Source organism: Neoarius graeffei, chromosome 20 (genome assembly GCF_027579695.1).
Source record: "Neoarius graeffei isolate fNeoGra1 chromosome 20, fNeoGra1.pri, whole genome shotgun sequence".
NCBI classification, from domain to species: domain Eukaryota; kingdom Metazoa; phylum Chordata; class Actinopteri; order Siluriformes; family Ariidae; genus Neoarius; species Neoarius graeffei.
This window is the reverse complement of record NC_083588.1, coordinates 11,197,220-11,219,225: the sequence shown is the minus strand read 5'-3', so window position 1 is coordinate 11,219,225 and position 22,006 is coordinate 11,197,220. Positions and strand designations below refer to the sequence as shown.

The 22,006-nt window shown below is 42.1% G+C and overlaps 1 protein-coding gene across 4 annotated transcripts in view; it reads left to right on the top strand.

The window, feature by feature from the left end:
* The window catches only part of ankrd50 (ankyrin repeat domain 50), a 75,796-nt gene that overhangs the window by 37,408 nt on the left and 16,382 nt on the right, over nucleotides 1-22,006 (top strand). For 3 of the 4 annotated variants that reach the window (XM_060901233.1, XM_060901232.1, XM_060901234.1), the window contains one exon: nucleotides 7,413-7,645. In XM_060901233.1, coding sequence (XP_060757216.1) covers nucleotides 7,413-7,645 — 233 coding nt within the window. Of the gene's footprint in view, nucleotides 1-7,412; nucleotides 7,646-11,454; nucleotides 11,891-22,006 lie in introns of those variants that run through there. The other variant, XM_060901235.1, reaches the window with a different exon arrangement.

Below are 22,006 nucleotides of genomic sequence, written 5' to 3'. Positions count from 1 at the left end.
CTTCTGTCTTCCACTCTCCGTTTTGTTCTTTCCTTTTCTCATCCCACTTTTTACTTGTGTCGCCATCTTTCTCCATTCATCTTTCTCTCTCTCGTTCTCAGTGACCATCTATTTTCTTCACGCTGTTGCCGCAGCAGCCATAAGCCAACAGAACAACAGCAAATGTGCAAACAAAAACATATAAACAGGACAATGTTGACAATACCGACTCTCAGTTGAGTTGACTCGGCGTGTGGGTGTGTGTTGGGGTGTAGGTGGTCAGGATGAACCTCTCAAAATGGCTTGTTGCTTATTTGCAGATTAGAGAGAGACACAGAGAGACTGAGGGGAAAAAAATGTTCCCCGGTTGCCTAAGAGACACAATTCTCGGTAGTTTATGACATTGTTTATTTTGTGATAAACATAGAGAGAGGAAAAGAAAATACAAAATGAAGCCATCTTCAAACATACAGGGTTTCCATCCGAACATTGAATCCCCATCTGTGGCTGAGAATCCAAGAGAGCAAAATTGGCCGTACTCTCAGGGAGGAAGGGGTGTCATACCCTATCTCCTCCGTCAGTCACAAGTGGCACGAATCAAATATGGGCGTCCGTGAGCTCATGCATCCAGGACTGGGTGGATTGTGCTTTCCTCTGAGTGTGTTACATGTGTAGGTGTTGTGTGATAGAGAGAGCCAGTGTTGTTGTCAAGTCACTAAACCTCGAGTCCAAGTCCAGTCTCGATTCCCCAGTGTTCAAGTCCAAGGCATTTCAAGAAAATTTCGAGTCGAGTCCGAGAACAAGACTCCACCCGCACCATTTGACGGTGGCTGTTGCTGCCTTTATGTGAAACCGTCTCTGCTACTGTTTTGGACTAGCATGACTGCTCGACTGCCCCGTTTTAGTTAATAGGCTACAGATAAAAAGCTTGTTCATTGCTCAGCAAGCCCCGCCCACGATCAGCAGACTAAATAACATGAGAGAGGGTTAACACTAGCTATTTCATCGGTCAGCAAGCCCCACTATCAACACAGCAATGAACATAGCGTGTCACTTCCTTCTCTGGGTGTCGTCTTGCCAAATGACCATTGAAGTTCGAGGTCGTCCCCGTCATCTCCTCGATAGTTCTTATACATATGGAACACATCACATAGCAGAGCGTTTTTTTTCCCACAGCACGAGAAGTCCGTAGAAGCAAAGCAGACAATCCTAGGGGCGTTCTCTCCAGGCATTTTAGCGCCATTAATGTTAGTTTGTTCCTGAACATGACGTATGAACAGGTGTGTGTGCGTTCTCTTGTACGAAATTAGTATCAAAATTCATGTCGATATAAATATCTTTTGCCAAATTATTATGGCATGTTACAAAAAATAAAGAAAAAATCAGAGTCCTCATCTCCAATTTACGAGTCCGAATGCAGTTAATGCACGAGTCAGAGTCATCAGTGCTCAAGTCCAAATCAAGCCACGAATTGGACTCGAGTCCAAGTCCTCAACTCAGACTCTACAAGCCTGAGGAGAGCTGTCTGGTGGGCAGGAATTGGACATCACTAAATCCCCCAAAATGGGTGGATTATCAGTACGGCAAGCTGCAGTAAAACGGCGGTGGGTTTTTTTGTCATGATTGTTGTAAGTCACATGATTCAACACTATTTGTTGACGTACAGTGTATACACACCCTGTTTTGTTTTGTTTGTTTTTTTTCACCTTGTATGTGATATGGCAACCATCAAAATTCATGTGAAAAACAAATAGATTTTGACCTGGCTTGTGATGCTCGAAGGTAGAATGGTTCTTCATCCTCAGCTGTCTAACACGCGTCTGCAAGTCCCGTCCCCCCCCCCCAAAAAAAAGAAAAAGATTGGTATTTGGAACTGTTCATGATTCTATTTATCTTGACAAGTCCCACCTGAAGAGCAGCATCCCCGTAGCATAATGCTGCCACCACCATGCTTCACTGTGGGTCTGATGTTCTTTGGGTGATAAACCAAATCTTTTTATCTTTCTTTTCCTGCACAGGCTGTGCACTTTGGGTAGTGTTGTTTTGTCCCTCATCACTTTGAGTTTTCAGAATTTTTTTTTTTCTTCTGAATTGCAAAAGATTTTAATTGCACATACACACCTGAAGATTTCGATCCAGCCTATAGACCCCTTTCACAGACGTCACCCGAAACCGGAAGTAAACAGACCCTGCGCCATTTTGGAAGACCAACAAACTCGTGATAAGGGGATAATAACGGCAGCGGTATGTGAACCCACGAGAATAAAGTGGAGTGGCAAACAACTTAAACAAATTTGAGCTGTTTTATTTATGATTTATTGGCCCAACAGTAGACTTGAAAGAAATGTGTGAGACTTGGCAAAAAACTGTGGATATAATGGATAAGTCTGTGCATGATCTGCGGACACTTTGAGGTAAGCAAACGCAAGAAATTCAGATTTAAAACATGCTAAATTGGCCCCAAGTTGATAACTGTATGAGGAGCAAGCCTCCCAGACTTCTACAATTTAATAATAATAATAATTTAGGATGGTTTGGGGCTTGCTCGCTGCTGCCAGGTTGGTTGTTGAGTAGCCTGACCGTTTTTTTTTTTTTTTTTTCTTGCGTGTGGTATCATTGTTGACGCGAGGTTGTTTTTTGAACATGCCAATGCGGACACGATTTCCCCTGATGAGTTATGACTTCAGACGCGATGCGTGTGTGGAGGTGTGGAGTCCGCGTGATATGTGCGTAAGATAGGCTTCTCATGTGTTTGGAGATCCGCGCTCCGAGACAAGCGCAAGCACCAGGGGCGTGTTTAGCCTATTTTTGGGGGTGCTCAAGCACCCCCAAAAACGAGCTCAGCACCCCCTAGCTCAGCATCCTCAAACACTGCTTTTGGACGTAATTTTCAGAAATAAGTGCCCTTGCGCACTGCGCAATGAATGTGTGCGCGGGCGTGTGTGTTTTTTCTTGAATTCACCTGTTACGTGATAGTTCTATGACCAGTAAAATACCTCTCCTCCTTGCGTCCCCTCTGATTGAGCTGCCTGTCCGCGCAAGTGCTTGCTACGACATGGTGGTTTTTTTAACTGGATTCCACACCGATGAGGAACTCGAAGTAGCACCTGAGTATTACTGGCATAGCGAGATGTGAAGGTACGGACTGGAGTTACAATTGTTAAACACAACACAATAATATGCATAATGCAATATTGATGTTCCCTGGTCTATGAACAGAATGATAAAAACGACATTTATTATCCATATCGAGATACTTTTGTGCAGAGCTGTACAAGTGCTACGGTGCTAGACCACCGTGTGTTAGTCAATTTTATTTAATGTAACATAGCGTTTACGTTTGCTTAGATGCTAGAATCACCCCTGCTGTCAGCTCTGGGGGCTAAGCACCCCCAAAGATCAGATGCTAGAATCGCCCCTGGCAAGCGCACACACCCCCAAGGGAAAAAAAGGGGCCCCCCGAAAATATCGGCATAGTTCGAACACTGATTGTAGGCACTGGGTGTAAATAACAAATAGTTTACAATGTCTAGGTAGCAAACAGATGGCAGAATTGGTGTCCGGTCCTCCTTATGTTTCCATTCTCCCTTGCCGCGAGTCTTATCATATATGGGTCAAACCCATCAATCACAGCCAGTTTCTCCACATACCGTGCCCTTTCTGCAGCTGGTAATGTACTCACATAACCAGAATTATCATCCATCGTGTCACTTTACTCTCGCTCGTACTTTGTTTTATATTGTGAGTGCATGTACTTGGTCTTCCAATATGGCGCCTAACAAAATCTCGCGGCGCGGTGACGTCATTTGAAAGGGGTCTATAAACTCAAGATAGTTTCCGTCTCTTTTCATCCGTCTGTTCAAATTGGCTGCTGACTGGTTCAAGTGTTCTGGTACAAATCGGAAAATTTCAAGACGCATATGCTGTGGAAGCGTGTAAATCAGCAAAACTAGGACAGGGTACTGACATGTGCTCTAAACATCTTTGTTCACTGATGGTCTGCATATTCATCTCTCACTGTCTCTCTGAGGATGGAAGGAGAGTGAGTTACTGATTACTTCATGTCCCAGATACGCTCCTGATTCAGCATTCATCTCGCATCCATCAATATGTCCAAGGATAGGAAGGAGAGAGAGAAGTTGAAGCATGTTCCTCAGCCAGAGGTTTGCCTCTCTGAGAAGTCAAAGAACTGAATTATAGGATATGTAAGGAATAAAACAAGATGAGACACGCTGCTATGGGAAAATAATCATAGACAGGGTGGTGTGATGAATTGGGGCTACTGTTACCACCCCAAAGTGAACCGTTAAACGTCCTCAAATTACCGACACAAACCAGAAGAGCAGGAAAGATCCCAGTTTTACGGGACGGTGCTGCGAAACCAACAGCATTACATTTTGATCCATTTTCAGTGGTGAAGAAGATAATTTTCTGTGACTGAAGAGACAATCTGTAATGAGTCAGTGTGCTGATGAGGTAAGGACACATAGGAACCGAAAACCAAATGTTGGGAAGGATGCACCACTGATGTCCTTAAAAGCTCTTGGAACTTTTTCTGGTTTTCTCATGATTCATCGCATGTTTTAATACAGACCCTTTTTTCAGTGGCTGAAAAACATAATCTTGATGTTGGGAAGCAAGTTCCGTCTGGTTCTGGTGTTCCCCGAATACTTGCCATACTCACCTGAAGAGAAAATGTCATGAAAGCAAATTTTTACTCGTTAAAAAATGGTGCTAGCATGTGTTAGCTTTCTGTGAATTGCTCAATATTGCAAAGAATTTCCAAAAATTAGTTATTAAATACACTGTGAAGATGTTGTTGCAATAGATTTATTTATCCCAGAGACAAATTCACAAATAACTAGTGATGTAAATATCAACGCTAGCATGTGTTAGCTTGCTGTGAAATGCTCAGTATAGCTAATGCTGTGTTCACACTTATACCGGTACGAAAGTGGTATAACTGTATCGATACAAAGTATACCGGTACAGTTTAGTGCATCTGTCCACACTAGCGAGAAATGTTTGCGATTTTCTTTCACGGTAGTTGAAATGTGCGTGCGCGAAATGTTTCCATGGTTACCGAGTAACTTCCTTCCGAGAATATGGCGGATGAAACAACGTGTGTGTGCTTTTTGTTGTCAGTGTACAGTCTGTATTTCTGGTGGTCATTTATTCAGTCGAATCGTATAAAACGCGCGAGGCAGTTGAGAAACAAACGAAAACGAATCTCCCTTTCTCCCCCCTCACTTTCTCCCTCTTTCCTTCTCTTCCCCTCCCTTTCTCTCCCTTTTCCCCTCTTCCTCCTTTCTTCCTCCCTCTTTCCCCCTCCCTCCCCCTCTCCCTTTCTCCCCCTTTTCTTTGCTCCATATAGCTCCATGGTCGTTTTGAGCCATTTTGACGTTTTATTTACAGCTGGAAAGCACGTGCGTATTGTATTGTATTGTATGAATAACCCGGAAGACGTAGGAATGGTTCATTGCGCTTGCGCATTATATTTGTATCGATACAGAACCGCTTCATCTTTCCACACTACAGCGAAGCGCTACAGTACCGATACTGTACCGGTACGAAACCCATACATTTGTGGGTTTCGTACCGATACAGTTATACCGCTACAGTACCGGTATAGTTGCTAGTGTGGACAGGTGTTGCGGTACGAAAGTAGTTTCGTCTCGGTACAAAATCCCTAGTGTGGACAGGGTATAAGAGTTCCCTGAAACAAGTTCTTAAATACACTGTCAAGTTATTATCGCAGTAGCTAGCTAGCAATATAGCTTTATTCATCCCAGAGGCAAATTCACAAATAGCTAAAAGTTATGTAAATATCAATACTAGCCTAGCATTTGTTAGCTTGCTGTGAAATGCTCAATATTGCTAAGAGTTTCCTAAAATGAGTTATTAAATACACTGTGACGTTATTGTTGCAGTAGATAGATAGATAGATAGATAGATAGATAGATAGATAGATAGATAGATAGATAGATAGATAGATAGATAGATCCCAGAGACAAATTCACAAATAACTAGTGATATAAACATCAGTACTAGCATGTTAGCTTGCTGTGAAATGCTTAATATAGCTAAGGGTTTCCTGAAACAAGTTTTGAAATACATTGTGAAGCTATAAGTAGTTAGCTAGCTAGCAAGATAGCTTTATTCATCCCAGAGGCAAATTCACAAATAGCTAAGTTATGTAAATATCAATACTGGCATGTGTTAGCTTGCTGTGAAATGCTCAATATCGCAAAGCGGTCCCTAAAACAAGTTATTAAATACACTGTGAAGTTACTGTATCATTGCGGTTGCTAGCTAGCTAGATAAATGGATAGATAGCTTCACTCATCTCCGAGACAAATTCACAAATAACTAGTTATGTAAATATCAACACTAGGATGTGTTAGCTTGCTGTGAAATGCTGAATATAGCTAAGAGTTTCCTGAAACAAGTTTTGAAATACATTGTGAAGCTATAAGTAGTTAGCAAGATAGCTTTATTCATCCCAGAGGCAAATTCACAAATAGCTAAGTTATGTAAATATCAATACTAGCATGTGTTAGCTTGCTGCGAAATGCTCAATATCACGAAGCGGTCCCTAAAACAAGTTATTAAATACACTGTGGTGAAGTTATCATTGCGGTTAGCTAGCTAGCTAGATAAATGGATAGATAGCTTCACTCATCTCCGAGACAAATTCACAAATAACTAGGTATGTAAATATCAACACTAGGATGTGTTAGCTTGCTGTGAAATGCTGAATATAGCTAAGAGTTCCCTGAAACAACTTCTTAAATACACTGTGAAGTTATCATTGCAGTAGTTAGCTCTCTAGATAGCTTTATTAAACCTTCGAGGCAAATTCAGAAATGGCTAGTTTTGTAAATGTCAATATTAGCATCTGTTAGCTTGCTGTGAAATGCTCAATATAGCTAAGAGTTCCTTAAAACAAGTTATTAAATACACCGTGAAGCTATCGTTGCAGTAGCTCGCGAGGCAGTGAGATACCGTAAATGGATAAATTCACAAATAGCTTGTGATGTAAATATCAGTACTAACATGTGTTAGCTTGCTGTGAAATGCTCAGGAAAGCTCAGAGTTCTCTAAAATTAGGGATGAAAGACACTGTCAAGTTAATGTTGCAGGAGATTGATAAATAGCTTTATTCATCCCTGAGGCAAATTCACAAATAGCTAGTTATGTAAGGAGTGAGCTATTTGTTTTCCATTTGTGCTCACATTCAGAGAAAATGATGGCCCATGACTGTGCCACCGTCAGTGGAGGAAATGCTAACTACGCTAATCTGTCAAAAAAAAAAAAAGCCTCTTCAGTATAAAGTAACGGAACAGGGAAGTGTTCTTTTTCTGATGGACTTCCTGGTTTGAATCAGTCTCTCTCTCTCTCTCTCTCTCTCTCTCTCTCTCGCTCTCTCTCAGGTGCGTGCTGCTGCCGCTTTTGAGCTGCACTCCTCCTCCTCAGGCCCTGTTTTTGCTCGTCGACTCCATAGACGAGGGAATGAAAGGGGGCGGAACGGACTCGAGTTCTGGCCCCTTGAACCCACGCAGCATCGGCGAGCTTCTCTCTTCCCACCATGAACTCCTCCCACCCTGGCTCCTCCTCATCTGCTCCGCCCGCCGCCAGAACAAAAGTATCACCAAGCTTTTTACAGGTAAGCTTAGTAGCACACAACTCAATAATCACACAGTCTGGGACCAAAATAACAAAAACAGACACAAAGGCCACACCTCCGTTACAGGGACTGACGGGCATAAAGGCCATGCCTCCTTCACTGGGACTGAAAGACACAAAGGCTATGCTTCCTTGCCCGGGACTGACTTGCACAAAGGCCACGCCTCCTTTACTGGGACTGACAGGCACAAAGGCCACATCTTCTTTACTGGGACTGACAGACACAAAGACCACGCCTCCTTCACTGGGACTGAAAGACACAAAGGCTACGCTTCCTTGCCCGGGACTGACTTGCACAAAGGCCACGCCTCCTTTACTGGGACTGACAGGCACAAAGGCCATGCCTCCTTCACTGGGACTGACAGACACAAAGGCCACGCCTTCTTTACTGGGACTGACAGACACAAAGGCCATGCCTTCTTTACTGGGACTGACAGACACAAAGGCCACACCTTCTTTACTGGGACTGACAGACACAAAGACCACGCCTCCTTCACTGGGACTGAAAGACACAAAGGCTATGCTTCCTTGCCCGGGACTGACTTGCACAAAGGCCACGCCTCCTTTACTGGGACTGACAGACACAAAGGCCACACCTTCTTTACTGGGACTGACAGACACAAAGACCACGCCTCCTTCACTGGGACTGAAAGACACAAAGGCTACGCTTCCTTGCCCGGGACTGACTTGCACAAAGGCCACGCCTCCTTTACTGGGACTGACAGGCACAAAGGCCATGCCTCCTTCGCTGGGACTGAAAGACACAAAGGCTACACTTCCTTGCCCGGGACTGACTTGCACAAAGGCCACGCCTTCTTTACTGGGACTGACAGACACAAAGACCACGCCTCCTTCACTGGGACTGAAAGACACAAAGGCTACACTTCCTTGCCCGGGACTGACTTGCACAAAGGCCACGCCTCCTTTACTGGGACTGACAGACACAAAGGCCACACCTTCTTTACTGGGACTGACAGACACAAAGGCCACGCCTTCTTTACTGGGACTGACAGACACAAAGGCCACACCTTCTTTACTGGGACTGACAGGCACAAAGGCCATGCCTCCTTCGCTGGGACTGACAGACACAAAGACCACGCCTTCTTTAATGGGACTGACAGGAACAAAGACCACGCCTCCTTCACTGGGATTGACAGACACAAAGACGACACTTCCTTGACCTGGACTGACGGGCATAAAGGCCACGCCGCCTTTACTGGGACTGACAGGCATAAAGGCCACGCCTCCTTTACTAAGATTGACAGGAACAAAGGCCATGCCTCCTTGACCGGGACTGACAGGCACAAAGGCCACACCCATCGGCGTCGCCAGGGGTATTTTACTGGGGCACGTGCCCCAGTATAGATCTGTAGTGCCCCAGTAAAAAAAATCCAGTGACGAAACGCTCTGAATTTTAAACTTGGGAATAGCTGCAATTTAATTAATTCATAACGTGGGGTAGGCTAACCGATGCGCGAAGAAGACCATCTACAATGCTTTTACATTGGTAGTTTTGGCTGGCCTCGCGCACACTAAGCAATGTGAAAAAAGTGTGCGCGTGACATGAGTAACATCTTGGTTGCTATGGGGACCGCAGACTCCAGCAGCCCTCAGATGCAATGAAATTCAGAGCAGGGGAAACCATCTCTCCGTGTTTTTCAACTGTTTACAGGTTAGTAGACAGTAATTCCACTGTCATTTTTGTAACACACACACACACACACACACACACACACACACACAGTGGTGCTTTTAGAGGCTTTTGGATTGTGTTTAGAGATGTTCAATGCTGAAAATGCGTGTGCTTACAAAGATATGTTTGGTGATTTAAAAGGTATCAAGTGTGAATACTGTTGGCCATTAAGTACTCTTGGTTGAGTTTAAAAACTCGGCGGTGTTGTATTGTATGTTAATATGTTCTTTTACAATATTACCAACAGTATAAGTATTACATTGCTATTATCACAAATGTTGCAAATATTCATACTGTTATTATTAAATGATTGACCTGGATTCAGTGTCCTCGTAATCATTTTGAGTTTTACAGCTCTAGTGACTAGTTTTAAGCAGGCCGTTTCTAAATATAAATATCAATATATAAATATATATTACATAAAATATAATATATATTACATAAAATGTAATATATATTATATAAAAAATATAAATATAACTATAGTGCAAAATTTTTAGCTCGCGCGCTTCGCGCGCTCGCATACATTTCCTGTGCCCCTTTTGTGCCCCAGTATGGTCTTGGGTCTAGTGACGCCCCTGGCCACACCTCCTTGACCGGGACTGACGGGCACAAAGGCCACGCCTCCTTTACTGGGACTGACAGACACAAAGGCCACGCCTTCTTTACTGGGACTGAAAGACACAAAGGCCATGCCTTCTTTACTGGGACTGACAGGAACAAAGACCACGCCTTCTTTAATGGGACTGACAGGAACAAAGACCACGCCTCCTTCACTGGGATTGACAGACACAAAGACGACGCTTCCTTGACCTGGACTGACGGGCATAAAGGCCACGCCGCCTTTACTGGGACTGACAGGCATAAAGGCCACGCCTCCTTTACTAAGATTGACAGGAACAAAGGCCACGCCTCCTTGACCGGGACTGACGGGCACAAAGGCCACGCCTCCTTGACCAGGACTGACAAAGACCACGCCTCCTTTACTGGGACTGACAGACACAAAGGCCTCGCCTCCTTTACTCGGACTCAGGCCCAGAGACCACACCTCCAACCTATTGATATGGTTAGAGTGCAGGGGCTCTTTTTTGATCTAAACTCTGTGTGTGTGTGTGTGTGTGTGTGTGTGTGTGTGTGTGTGTGTGTGTGTGTGTGTGTGTTGACTGAGTTGTTCCATCTGCTTTCAAATTAGCACCGATTCTACGCACAGCTTGATCGACGAGCTGATTATACACTGTGAATGGAGGCGGAAACGAGGTTAAACTGGCCTAAAAGTGTGTGTGTGTGTGTGTGTGTGTGTGTGTGTGTGTGTGTTAAATGCCTTAGCTGTAATTTATTTGGTTGTCAAGCATATACACTTGCATATATCATGCAGTTTTGTGTGTGTGAGTGTGTTGTGATAATTTAAGTGGCTGTCAAAGAGGTATGTGATCACGCATACACAGTGCAGTTTCTGTTCGAGCTGAGATTCCAGGTGGAGCTGACATCAGTAGTCATGCGAATATGTGTGTGTGCTGTACAAGGCAAAGCAGATCGCAAAAATCATCAAACATAATGACTTTACCATCAATAAATAAATGACGGAATGTTTCTGTCACAGCCCAGAATCCGTAGAATTAACATTCTCGCTTGCCAAACTTTCTCGTACTTTATTTTACGCGCCTCGGCCTCAAAAGTCAGCAGTGCTGTCGTTAATGAATTACAGCTGAAAGGAACAACACTGATCATTTCCTGTTACACAGAGAGAAGTTCTTTTCACGTTCTCTTTCATGTCTGTTTTTATTTGGAAGCAAAGCGTTCTGACAAGGAGGGTTAGCCGTTACCAAAAAGCATGACATGTTTATTGAGCTGGAGATGCATTTGGAATTTTCTCTCTCTCTCTCTCTCTCTCTCTCTCTCTCCCTTTGTTATCAGTCTAATCGACAGTAAAAGGCTCAGACATAGTGTGGTATCCATAGCAGATGCCTCAGGGTGTGTGTGTGTGTGAGAGAAAGAGAGAAGTGACTCAAGTGCGATTTCCCCTGCAGCAGTTAGCGTTTATAAGAGTGCTGAAGCCCACAGCTCAAACACTTTGTGAATAATTGCAGTGTCTCTTCTCACATCGTGTGTGTGTGTGTGTGTGTGTGTGTGTGTGTAATTGTTAACCCATCTAAAGTCAAATGGGTCACAGAGAGGGAGGTCGAGGTTATCTATTTGTGTGTACAGTATATTGGATTTGTTGATTTGAACAGACAGTCAGAAATTGTGTGTGTGTGTGTGTGTTTGTCCTCATCCTCCTCCTTCTCTGAGCGCCATTTAATTTCCAGACTTCATTCTGTTATCGTTTGGGGAATAATTACAGGAAGTGGCGTTCGGTGGATTTCTTTGCACTTAAAATATTTTTTTGATGCACGTCTACAACTTTCGGAGTGTTGGGGATTTGAGTTTGAATTCCGATTCGAGGAGGTCATATTGGGCGCAACAGGAGCTGACCGGTCGGCCACTTTGGGTCAACTCACACTTTCTTACTCACTGACCTAATTATTTATCGACGTACGTACCTTCTTTTGTTTACTTGCTTTCCTGTTTACATAAAGACCTATTTATATCTTGACTTGTTTTTTTCCAGATGTACTTATTTATTTACTTGCCTACATTCTTTATCTATTTACCTACTTATTTGTTGATCTGCTTCCTTACTGATGTACTTTCTTAATTATTAACTTATTTTCAGATTTACACACTTCCTTATTTAATCCTTTACTCGTTTACGTTTTCATTTATTTATAAACGTGCTTACTTACTTACTTACCTTCATTCTTATCTGTTGACCGACTTATTTATAAATTTTCTAAATTATTTACTTAGTGTCGTATTTCTCACTTATTTACTTGTTTATTTACTCTCTGACTTATGTTTGTTTACTTTTTTGACTTGCTTAAGTTTTGATTGAATCTTTTACTTTTGACTTACTCTTTGAAATTTTTAATTTACTTCCTTGCCAGCATTCGTATCTATTTATTTACTTGGTTACTCATATTTACTTCATTTCAAATTTACACACCTCAATACTTATTTCATCTTTTACTTGCTGACTTTTTATTTTATTTATTTAAGTGCTTCCTTGTCTATTTACTTGTTTATTAACTTATGAATTCTCTTAATTATTGACTTATTTTCATATTTCTCACCTATTTACTGTCTGACTTACTTCCCATTTTATTTTCTTCATTATTTTATGACTTAAATTCATATTTAATAGTTTACTTCTTTACTTAGTTTTCAAAATTTGATATATGTATTTGCTTACTTATCTCTTTACCTGTTTATTTACTTACTTACTAATATGCTCTTTAATTAGCTGCTTACTTAAATACGTATTTCATCTTTTACTTCTTTACTTACTTTTCAAAATTTATTAATATAGTCGTCTTTGTACTTACTGATTTCCTTACTTGCCTACATTCTTACTTATCTATTCACCAGCGTATTTAATTATTTTTGCTTACTTTCATATTTCCACACTTACTCAAATACTTATTGAGTCTTTTACTTTTTGACTGACTTTTTTTTATTTATTTACATACTGTGTGTACTTAGTTATTTTCATACTTACTTATTTGCCTACTTGCCAACATTCATTCTTATTTATTTACCTACTGACAATACTTGTTTATTCATTTACTTATGTACTTTTAATTCTGTACATACTTTAATATTTCTCATATATTTATTTACTTGGTTATTTACTTATTTAATCTTTTACTTGTTTCATACTTTTTATTTATATGTACTTGCTTACCTAGTTACTTGTTGATTAACTTAGTTATGCACTCTCTTCATCACTTTCATATTTACTCAGTTATATTTTAAATTGCACTGTGACTCATTTCCTCGCCTATTTATTTCCTGATTTCATCTGTTACTTGTTGACTTGAATTGTAGAATTTATTTATTTATATAGTTAGCTTCTTATTTTTTGCTTCGTTAGATATTTTTAATTTTATTTTTCACTTTCTTGCATCGTTTATTTTTTCTTGCGTCATTCCAGACTTGGTTCTGTGACGACTTATTATTCATCTTGTTTTAACCTGTTTACTTCCAGACATTCTTACAGATTTAGGTCCCTTTTTTTTATGTACTTCCATACGTACTTATTTTTTCCATCCCTCCATCCATCCTTTCCTTTTTACTTTTTTTCTTCTCTCTTTTTCTTTGTTCTGTGTTTTTCCATTTCGGCCTTTTTCCTTTATCTGTCCCTTCTTATTAATCCTTCTGTTCTGTCCCCCACCCGACATACTCGTGTATGTGTGCGTGCGTGTGTGCATGCACGTGTGTGCGTGTGAGAGTGAGAGACAGGGAATATTACAACCCTCATATCTCTCATGCACTTGTACCCTGTAATGTATCTGTGATGACAGACGCCTGTGTGTGTGTGTGTGTCTTTGTGCATGGCTTTATGTGCAAGACTAATGACTAAATACTGTTATTTAAAATGAGTCGCCTAATGACCAGGTAAATTACAGAGGTGTGTATACACACACACACACACACACACACACACAAGAAAAGGTTATTCTTTTCATTTTGAATGTTTTTAAATATGAAAGTGCGATCTTGACTGCATATTATCTCATTCTCAGTGACTGTAAGACCGTGTATATTACCCATGATGCACTGCGGACGTCTAGTACGTTAATAAGTCATGGTCGGGCGACTTGTCTTTGCAGCACCGTATCAGCATCAACATCCCGAACCACACATCTTCGAAGGCTTCTCAATGCTGGTTAGTTGTTAAAAGTCCTGACTGTTGCTAAGATACAGAAGGATGCGAAATGTTAGATTTGTCACAGGTTTATATTAACGTGCTCGCTTGGATGCGTTGTTTCGACAGAAGCAACTTGGACAGGGACTTCCTGTATAATGTGAAAGTTCTATATCCTCCAAACCGATTTAAGTCGAAAAGCATTCAAGGTTACGAATTAGAATCCTGGAGGATACTCTGTCTTCTGTCAATCGCAGTGAAACTCGCCAATCATGGGCTTCTGTGAGGCCGTGGATGTAGAAGGGGGCGGATAGCGCTTTCCGTGTCTCGGAGGAAGCGCATGATGGCCTTCACTCTGTCAGATCGGGAGCTAAAATCGCTTCTTCTCTCTCAATTCTTCACCGATTTTTATTCTTTTTGGCAGGAAGGTACCGGTAGGTCTGCCTGGGGTGCATATACATAGCTTCTACCTAAATTTGCATAATTGCAATTAATAACGAAGATATGGAGTAATTCGGCCCTAACGAGCAGTTTCCACACAAATCGCTGCTTCTTCCTCAATTTTTTCACAGATTTTGATTCTTTCTGGTACCTAGAGTGCATATAACTTCTACCCAGATTTGCTCAATTACAATTATTAATGAAGTTATGGACTAATTAAGCCTTAATGAGCAGTTCAACCAAAATCGCTTCTTCTCGGACAATTCCTCGCCGTTTTGGATTCCTTCTGGTAAATAGATACGTATTCCTAAGGTGGATATCATTTGTATATACCGTAGCTTGTAGCATTTATTGCGCAAGGTGGCCCGCTTTAGACCAGTGCCTTCTGTTTTATATTTGGCTTAGATGCATCAAAATCACGCCGTATTTCCTTCATCACATATGACCTCAGTAAAGCCTGGACATCAACATTGGCCCGTTTGTTCATATTTTTTTCTTTCGTTTTACGCGGATTTTTCAAAATGGTGGTTGTTGGTGCTGCACTGGCTCGTGTGTTCGACCAATCAGCGTCCACTTGCATCACTCATGGTTCCTCGTGTGCTTGGAGAGTACCTACCCTGAAGTCGGAGCTAAAACGTTGTCCCGAGAACGATGATCGTCCTCAGTTCCTGCAGTGCGGGTACACCAAAAAAGGGCGAACTTCCTCCAACTTTGAAAAAGTTGCTCCGGTCCAAAGGCGCCTATTGAGCCCTGATGTTATTAGACTAGCTCGGGAAGAGAAGCTTAGGAAGATTTAGGATTAATGAAAAAAAATTGCACAGGCAGACAGTTTTGGAATTAGGTTTAGTTGGAAAAAAATCACTGAAATGTATATGAGGTGTTGCCTCAGTCGTGCTGCAGGAGTCGTCGAGTGCGAGCCTGTGGTCTTATGTCGGGCGTGCCAGCACCCGTCCTTAATAGCAGGTTATCAAATATGTTTTAGTTGTGACTGGCATGGACTAAAAGCGTATTGGCATGAGATTAAGCACACCAGTGTGTCAGGGAGAAGGTGATGTTTTAAGCTACCTCACACTCTCACATTAGGTGAATAAATTTGCAGGTGTATGTTAAGCTGCAGACATATTGCTGGCACACACCCACACGAGCATGCTCGCCCTGCTGTCCAGACACCCGCTGAATTTGAACATGAATGGAAACGGCAGAGAACACGATTACTGTATTATCCACACGCACGCATGATCGACAATGATACAGACTGACTTGTGTGATTTGGCAAATCTGAAACTCCATATGGCCATGCTGATAAAACTGTCTCGATATGAAATAGAGTTCATTTTGCGCACACACACACACACACACACACACACACACACACACACACGCACGCGCACAAAGGGCTTTTATTAAAAGGATTTAGCGTTTAAGCCAAGCACAAAACCTGTGGAAAAACAAGTGATTAAACAAAGTGTTTGTCTCGCACTGCGAAGCAAATCCCACACACTGCCAGGTTTACGTGAATTAGTGTGTGCTCCAGTTTCTCGCTCTGCTCATGTGAAGAGATTAAGCATACATGCTGGTTCTGGGATGAGACAGAAGCCTTATGATGCAGTCTTGGTGTAAGACATGATTTCTTGAAGTCGAGCATTTCCAAAGGTGCCAATATTTATGGCTTTGCTTATTGTCGCATTTGCTGTCAATCACTTGTGCATTCAGAGCCTCAGAGGTATTTCTTAGCCAATACAAAACAAGCAAGTGGGGCTTTTGGTTTAAAAAAAAAAAAAGGCAGGTTATGCTCATGAATCTGTCGCGTTTCTTTCTGCTTTGCTCGATTTTGTCTTGTTCGCAACGTTCGACCTTCTGCATACCTTTTTAACCAATCGACACCATGAGGTATTCTCTGTTGGTGCATTCCATTTGAAGTCGGGGAAGTCGGAAATTTCAACTGGAACAGATCAGATTTCTGATTCGGGAAGTGTGAAGAACCTCACCAACCCTGACCTCAAAATTCAAGATGGCTGCTCGGCGCATCAACAATACAAAGCTGTCGTAATATACTGTTTATTAGCATTTCTGTCTCGTTAAATCAGTCGTACATACAGTACTGTTCTACTTCTGTCTGTGGACATGGAGCGACGTTGTTTGTGTACGCTAGTGTTGTCGTACTTGAGACCAGTCTTGGGTTTGAGACCAGTCTCAAGACCACTTTTTGAAGGTCTCGGTCTCGTCTCGGAATCGGACGCATTTTTACTCGGCCTTGTGTCGGTCTCGGATATAGAAGGCTCCAGATTTTATTTCAAGACCGGTCAAGACCACAACCGTGGGGATTTCACTAAATTGCCTGTGCATTGGCTGATTTGTTTGTGAACATCGTTACTGTTATTGGATGTACATTGTCCTGCTTCAAATGCAACCAGGATTGTGAGTCACTTGGAAATTTGAAATTTTTCTTTTTGTTCACAGGTGTCGCCCCTCCCCCAACTCTTCATACACACTGGTCTGGTACTGGTCTTGACTTGATCTCAACCCCTCAACATTTTGGTCTTGTCTTGGTCTCAGTATGCGTTGGTCTTGACTTGAACTCAACCCCTCCAAGTCTTGGCCTTGTTTTGGTCTTGACACATTTTGGTTTTTTGCCTTGACCTGATTTCAACCCCTCAACATGTTCGTCTTGTCTTGGTCTCGACACACTTTGGTCTTGACTTGATCTCAATCTGTCCAAGTCTTGGTCTTGACACACTTTGGTCTTTGTCTTGATTTGATTTCAACCCCTCAATATCTTGCTCTTGTCTTGGTCTCGATACACTTTGGTCTTGACTTGATCTCAACCCTTGAAAGTCTTGCTCTTGTCTTGGTGATGATGCACTTTGGCCTTGGTCTTGACTTTGTCTTGGTTTAGGTGGTCTTGACCACAACACTAGGATACACCTAAATACCATGTAAAGCGTGATTATCAACTGGTATTGCTAACACTGGCTAAAAATGGTGCCCATCTCGGTTTTCCGACTTGTTGTACTGGAGTACGGTCAATTCAGGTGTGACGTCATTCCCAGCTCTAACTTCCGAAGTAAATAGAACGCAATATGTGTCCTTCGATATTCCCTGAACAAAAGGCCACTGCGTAATCCAGGTCCTACCATGGAAAGCACTGCAACCAAGAGTAAACAATCAAGGCTAAACTAAGACAATAGATAGCACTATACCAGCTTAACTAGCTATATTACTGAACGTTAGCTAGTTAACGTGACCGCACCCACAGGCTTATAGTGTTATCCCGAGAGCTTGGAGCTCGACTCAACTCACTATCTTGGCGCTTTGAAGAAGGTCTACGGTTGAAGGACAGTTCTTCCATGTCTGCGACTGACCATAGAGGAATTACTGTGGTCTTACTTGTAGACAAGCCAACAATCGTCGCTGATCCCGCCCCGAGGAGACTGATTGACAGCAGGAATAAAACTGACTTGGAAAATGACGTTTCAAGGAATTAAATACACAAGAACTTATAGAATATGGAATAAATATAATATGCTGACACTGAAAGAGAAGTGTGTGTGTGTGTGTGTGTGTGTGTGTGTGTGTGTGTGTGTGTGTGTGTGTGTGTGTGTGTGTGAGAGAGAAAGAGATGTGTGAAAAATTGCTCTGCAACAGAATTTCTGACAGAATTTGTGGTTATGTGAGCAAATCTGTCCTGTTTCACTGTGCTTGCATCAGCAAGAGTAAAAAAAAAAAGAAGAAACATCTCAATACTGTACAGTGAGTCAGTCTCTCTCCATCTTTCTCTTTCATTTTGATTGAAAGACATGCTCAAATGTGATTGACTGAATTCAGCTTGTTATCTTAAATTATCACCTTCAAATACTTTTTTGCATTTTCGACATACTTAAAACGCTTCGTTTCATTACATCGTGATGACAAAGCTAAACGATCTGAGATTTGTTTGTTAGGTTTTAATAATTGTTGCCATGGTCACAGTGTGAGGATTGATTTTAGAATTGAGAGTACAGTATTAAGGAACAAAGCTGTCTGTCCTGAAGACTTTCACATGGCGGAAAACCTCTAGTTTTAGCATGACCTCAAATCGGCGATACCGGAGACTCCGATGACTGAAATCGACGTCTCCGAACGGAAAAGTTAATATCAAAGGTTGACTTTGTTAAACAGCAGCACGTATTTTTAATCCGTTGTTATTGGTCCGAATTAGCTGGAGCATCTGCCATACAAGTCCGTGTGCAAGTTACTGTGGAAACTCGCGATGGTAAGAATCACGATGCGATTGCCCTGATGACAAAAGTGCTCTGGATCCAATTTGGGATGAACTTCGATTGAACGAAATCTGATTTATTCATACGTGTATAGGTATAATTATTCGTAAAGGCCTGACGCCTTTATTACCTCCGCCAAGGAGGTTATGTTTTCGGTAGCGTTGGTTTGTTTGTTTGTTGGTTTGTCTGTTAGCAACATTACGGAAAAGGTAATGAACGGATTGCTCTGAAATTTTTTCCAGAGGTGTGACTGGGCACAAGTAACAATCCATTAAATTTTGGCGGTGATCCGGATCACCTTCTGGATCCCGGATTTTTTTAAAGGATTCATTTTTTCCCCATTGAAATGAATGGGCGCGCGACGCAAAAAGCAGCTTTTTCCTTCTGTAGGCCAAACCGTAAGGTGTAAAGTCATGAAACTTGGTACACTGCTAGAGGAGTGGACCCTGATTGATTTCAAGTTTCATGTTGGTACGTCTCATGCTGTAGCGCCACCAACTGATCACAGTCTTACATGCGTTCATGCACGTAACTTTTGATCCTTAAGTCTGGTGCCGTTGGAATCCTTGGAGCTAGACGATTCCAACGCTCCCTATGACGTCATTCTCCGCCTCATTAGATTTTCCGCCATTTTGAATTGTGTCCAAAGTGAAGGTAGAGTGACCCTGGCTGCATGTTTTGTCCGATCATCACGAAACTTGGCACACATGATCTCCAGTCTATGCCTAATGAATGATATTCGTTTCGCTCTCATACGTCGAAGCGTTCGCCCGTGGCAGCCAATCAAAATCGATGGCGAAGCCACCAAACAGGATGTGAGCTCATATCACGGAAACGCTTTGACATATCAAGACCATATTTAGTGGCATGACTTTGGACACCATCCAAACTACCCTCGTCAAATTTGGTATCATTTGGCCACTAGGGGGCGTCACAATGAGCAAAAATGTATTTTGGCTCATATCTCAAATGCTTTGACGTATCAAGGCCATATTTGTTGAGATTACTTTCGGCACCAGGTCATGTACCCTCATCAAATTTGGTGTCATTTGGCCACTAGGGGGCGCCACAATGAGCAAAACCGTGTTTTGGGTCATATCTCTTTACGGATTTAGAATTACATCTACATTTTCATGTTAGTGATGCTCTGGGATGTCCCTGTAAAGAACCTTGCCAGCCTGTCATCTCCGTATGAGAATCCACCTTGTGTCTTGGCCAAACTTTCGCGTGTTGACACGAAACTTGTCGTGTGGGCGTGCGGTTGCCTCTCTTGCCAGGTCGCCATGGTGGCGCACCTGAGCAAGCACACTTTCACATTTTCTCCGGAAATGCATTCTAGTTATTATTATTATCTCCGCCAAGGAGGTTATGTTTTCGGTAGCGTTTGTTTGTTTGTTTGTTTGTTTGTTTGTTTGTTTGTTTGTTTGTCTGTTAGCAACATTATGGAAAAAGTAATGAACGGATTGCTCTGAAATTTTTTCCAGAGGTGTGACTGGGCACAAGTAACAATCCATTAAATTTTGGCGGTGATCCGGATCACCTTCTGGATCCCAGATTTTTTTTAAAGGATTCTTGGCGGAGGTCTGCGCTCTCCGAGTGCTTTTCTATTTATTTATTTATTTATTTAGAAACGTGACCAATAATTTTAAGTATGGATTGATTGACTGCCCAATCCTTGCCAAGTCTCTCGGCCAAGCCATGTGTGAGTTGGAGCCATGGCTGTCGTGGTGGCTTGTTCACCGTGGCTCCAGTGGGATTTAAAAATAAGTCCATGTGGCTCCTTTACCATTGCACCAATGGGATTTCAAAATAACAGTCCCCTCTCCTCGAGTCACATCGAGGAGGAAGAGCGGCCATATTCTTTTGCAATGCATCATATTATGTTGAATCAAATCGTGTCGGATCACGCTGCATTATGATGGGGTGAATCGTATTTTATTCTATCCACATTCACTGGAGATGAGCAATCGCACGCTCTGATTGGCTACTCTGCTATTAGGCTGTCAGCTCGTGTACCGTGAGTCGAGAAAAACAAAATGGCGGTGCGTATTGCTGAACCACCCGAGGACAAAATAAAAACTCTACTCGAAAACAAAACCCCCAAAAATTATGATTATTATTAGCACATTTTTCACAAATTGCTGCTGTCGTTTCACCGGTTTCATTTACATTCTAAGCAGAAATGATTTTGTCGGACGTTTTGCGTCAGGTTTTTATTGATCAAATTTGCAAAAAAAACAATGCTCTGTTTTCTCAAAATCCAGTGATTGTGGATGGAATAAAACAGTTATTCCACTCAATCTTGTCGTACATGGCTGACAGCCGACTCGCTATCGGCTCATGCACGACTCGATTTTGTGGAATAACTGTGAAATATTGCGTTAGGAGTTCATGTTGAATGTATCAGAACACTGGCAACGCATCAAGATGTGTATTGCATCGGATTCAATGATGGAGATGTTCATTCCGAATAGAAAGTCTGAGGTATTAGGATGACTTGAGTCTCGTTAGAGCAGTATGATGGGCCAAAATTTTGGGAATCAATAAAATAAATGCATTGAGTGGACATTGACTTTTCTTCTGTCCGCGTATTTATGTGTAACAGATGCCAGGAAGGACCAGGGAGGAACAGAGAGAGAGATAGTGTTTCTGTTTTCATTCTGGCTCCAATGGCCTTGAGATGGCTTGTTGAGGAAAAACAAGGTCCATTTGGGATGCTGCCGCTTCCAAATGCGCCCCTGACATCCAAGACTGAGCTCCCTTATGGCACACACACACACACACACCGTCTGTCTCTAGTTTGTCATCTGATCACTGTGAGGGTTGAACAGTGCCTGTGTGTAGCTCAGGATCTCAGGATCCATTTGCCTAAACAGCAGCAGGTGTGGCTGAACACACAACTCCATCTCTCATTCCAATCAGCACAGCAGCTGCTCGCTTTGTGTGTGTGTGTGTGTGTGTGTGTGTGTGTATAGAAGAGCCAAGATATTTTTTCATTAAGGTCAGAGTAAGGTCTCCGCCTACGGTACAGTCCAAATGAAATGATTTTAAATATTGATATTTAAGTTTGCCTCAACATACCGGCTGAAGTACGAAATATTTTGGTACTTTACTAACAAGACAGTTTGACAGCCATTTTTATAACCTTTTCAGAATTGTTTATGAGGACGTCCATTGACAATCTGACAATGTAGAAGGAATATC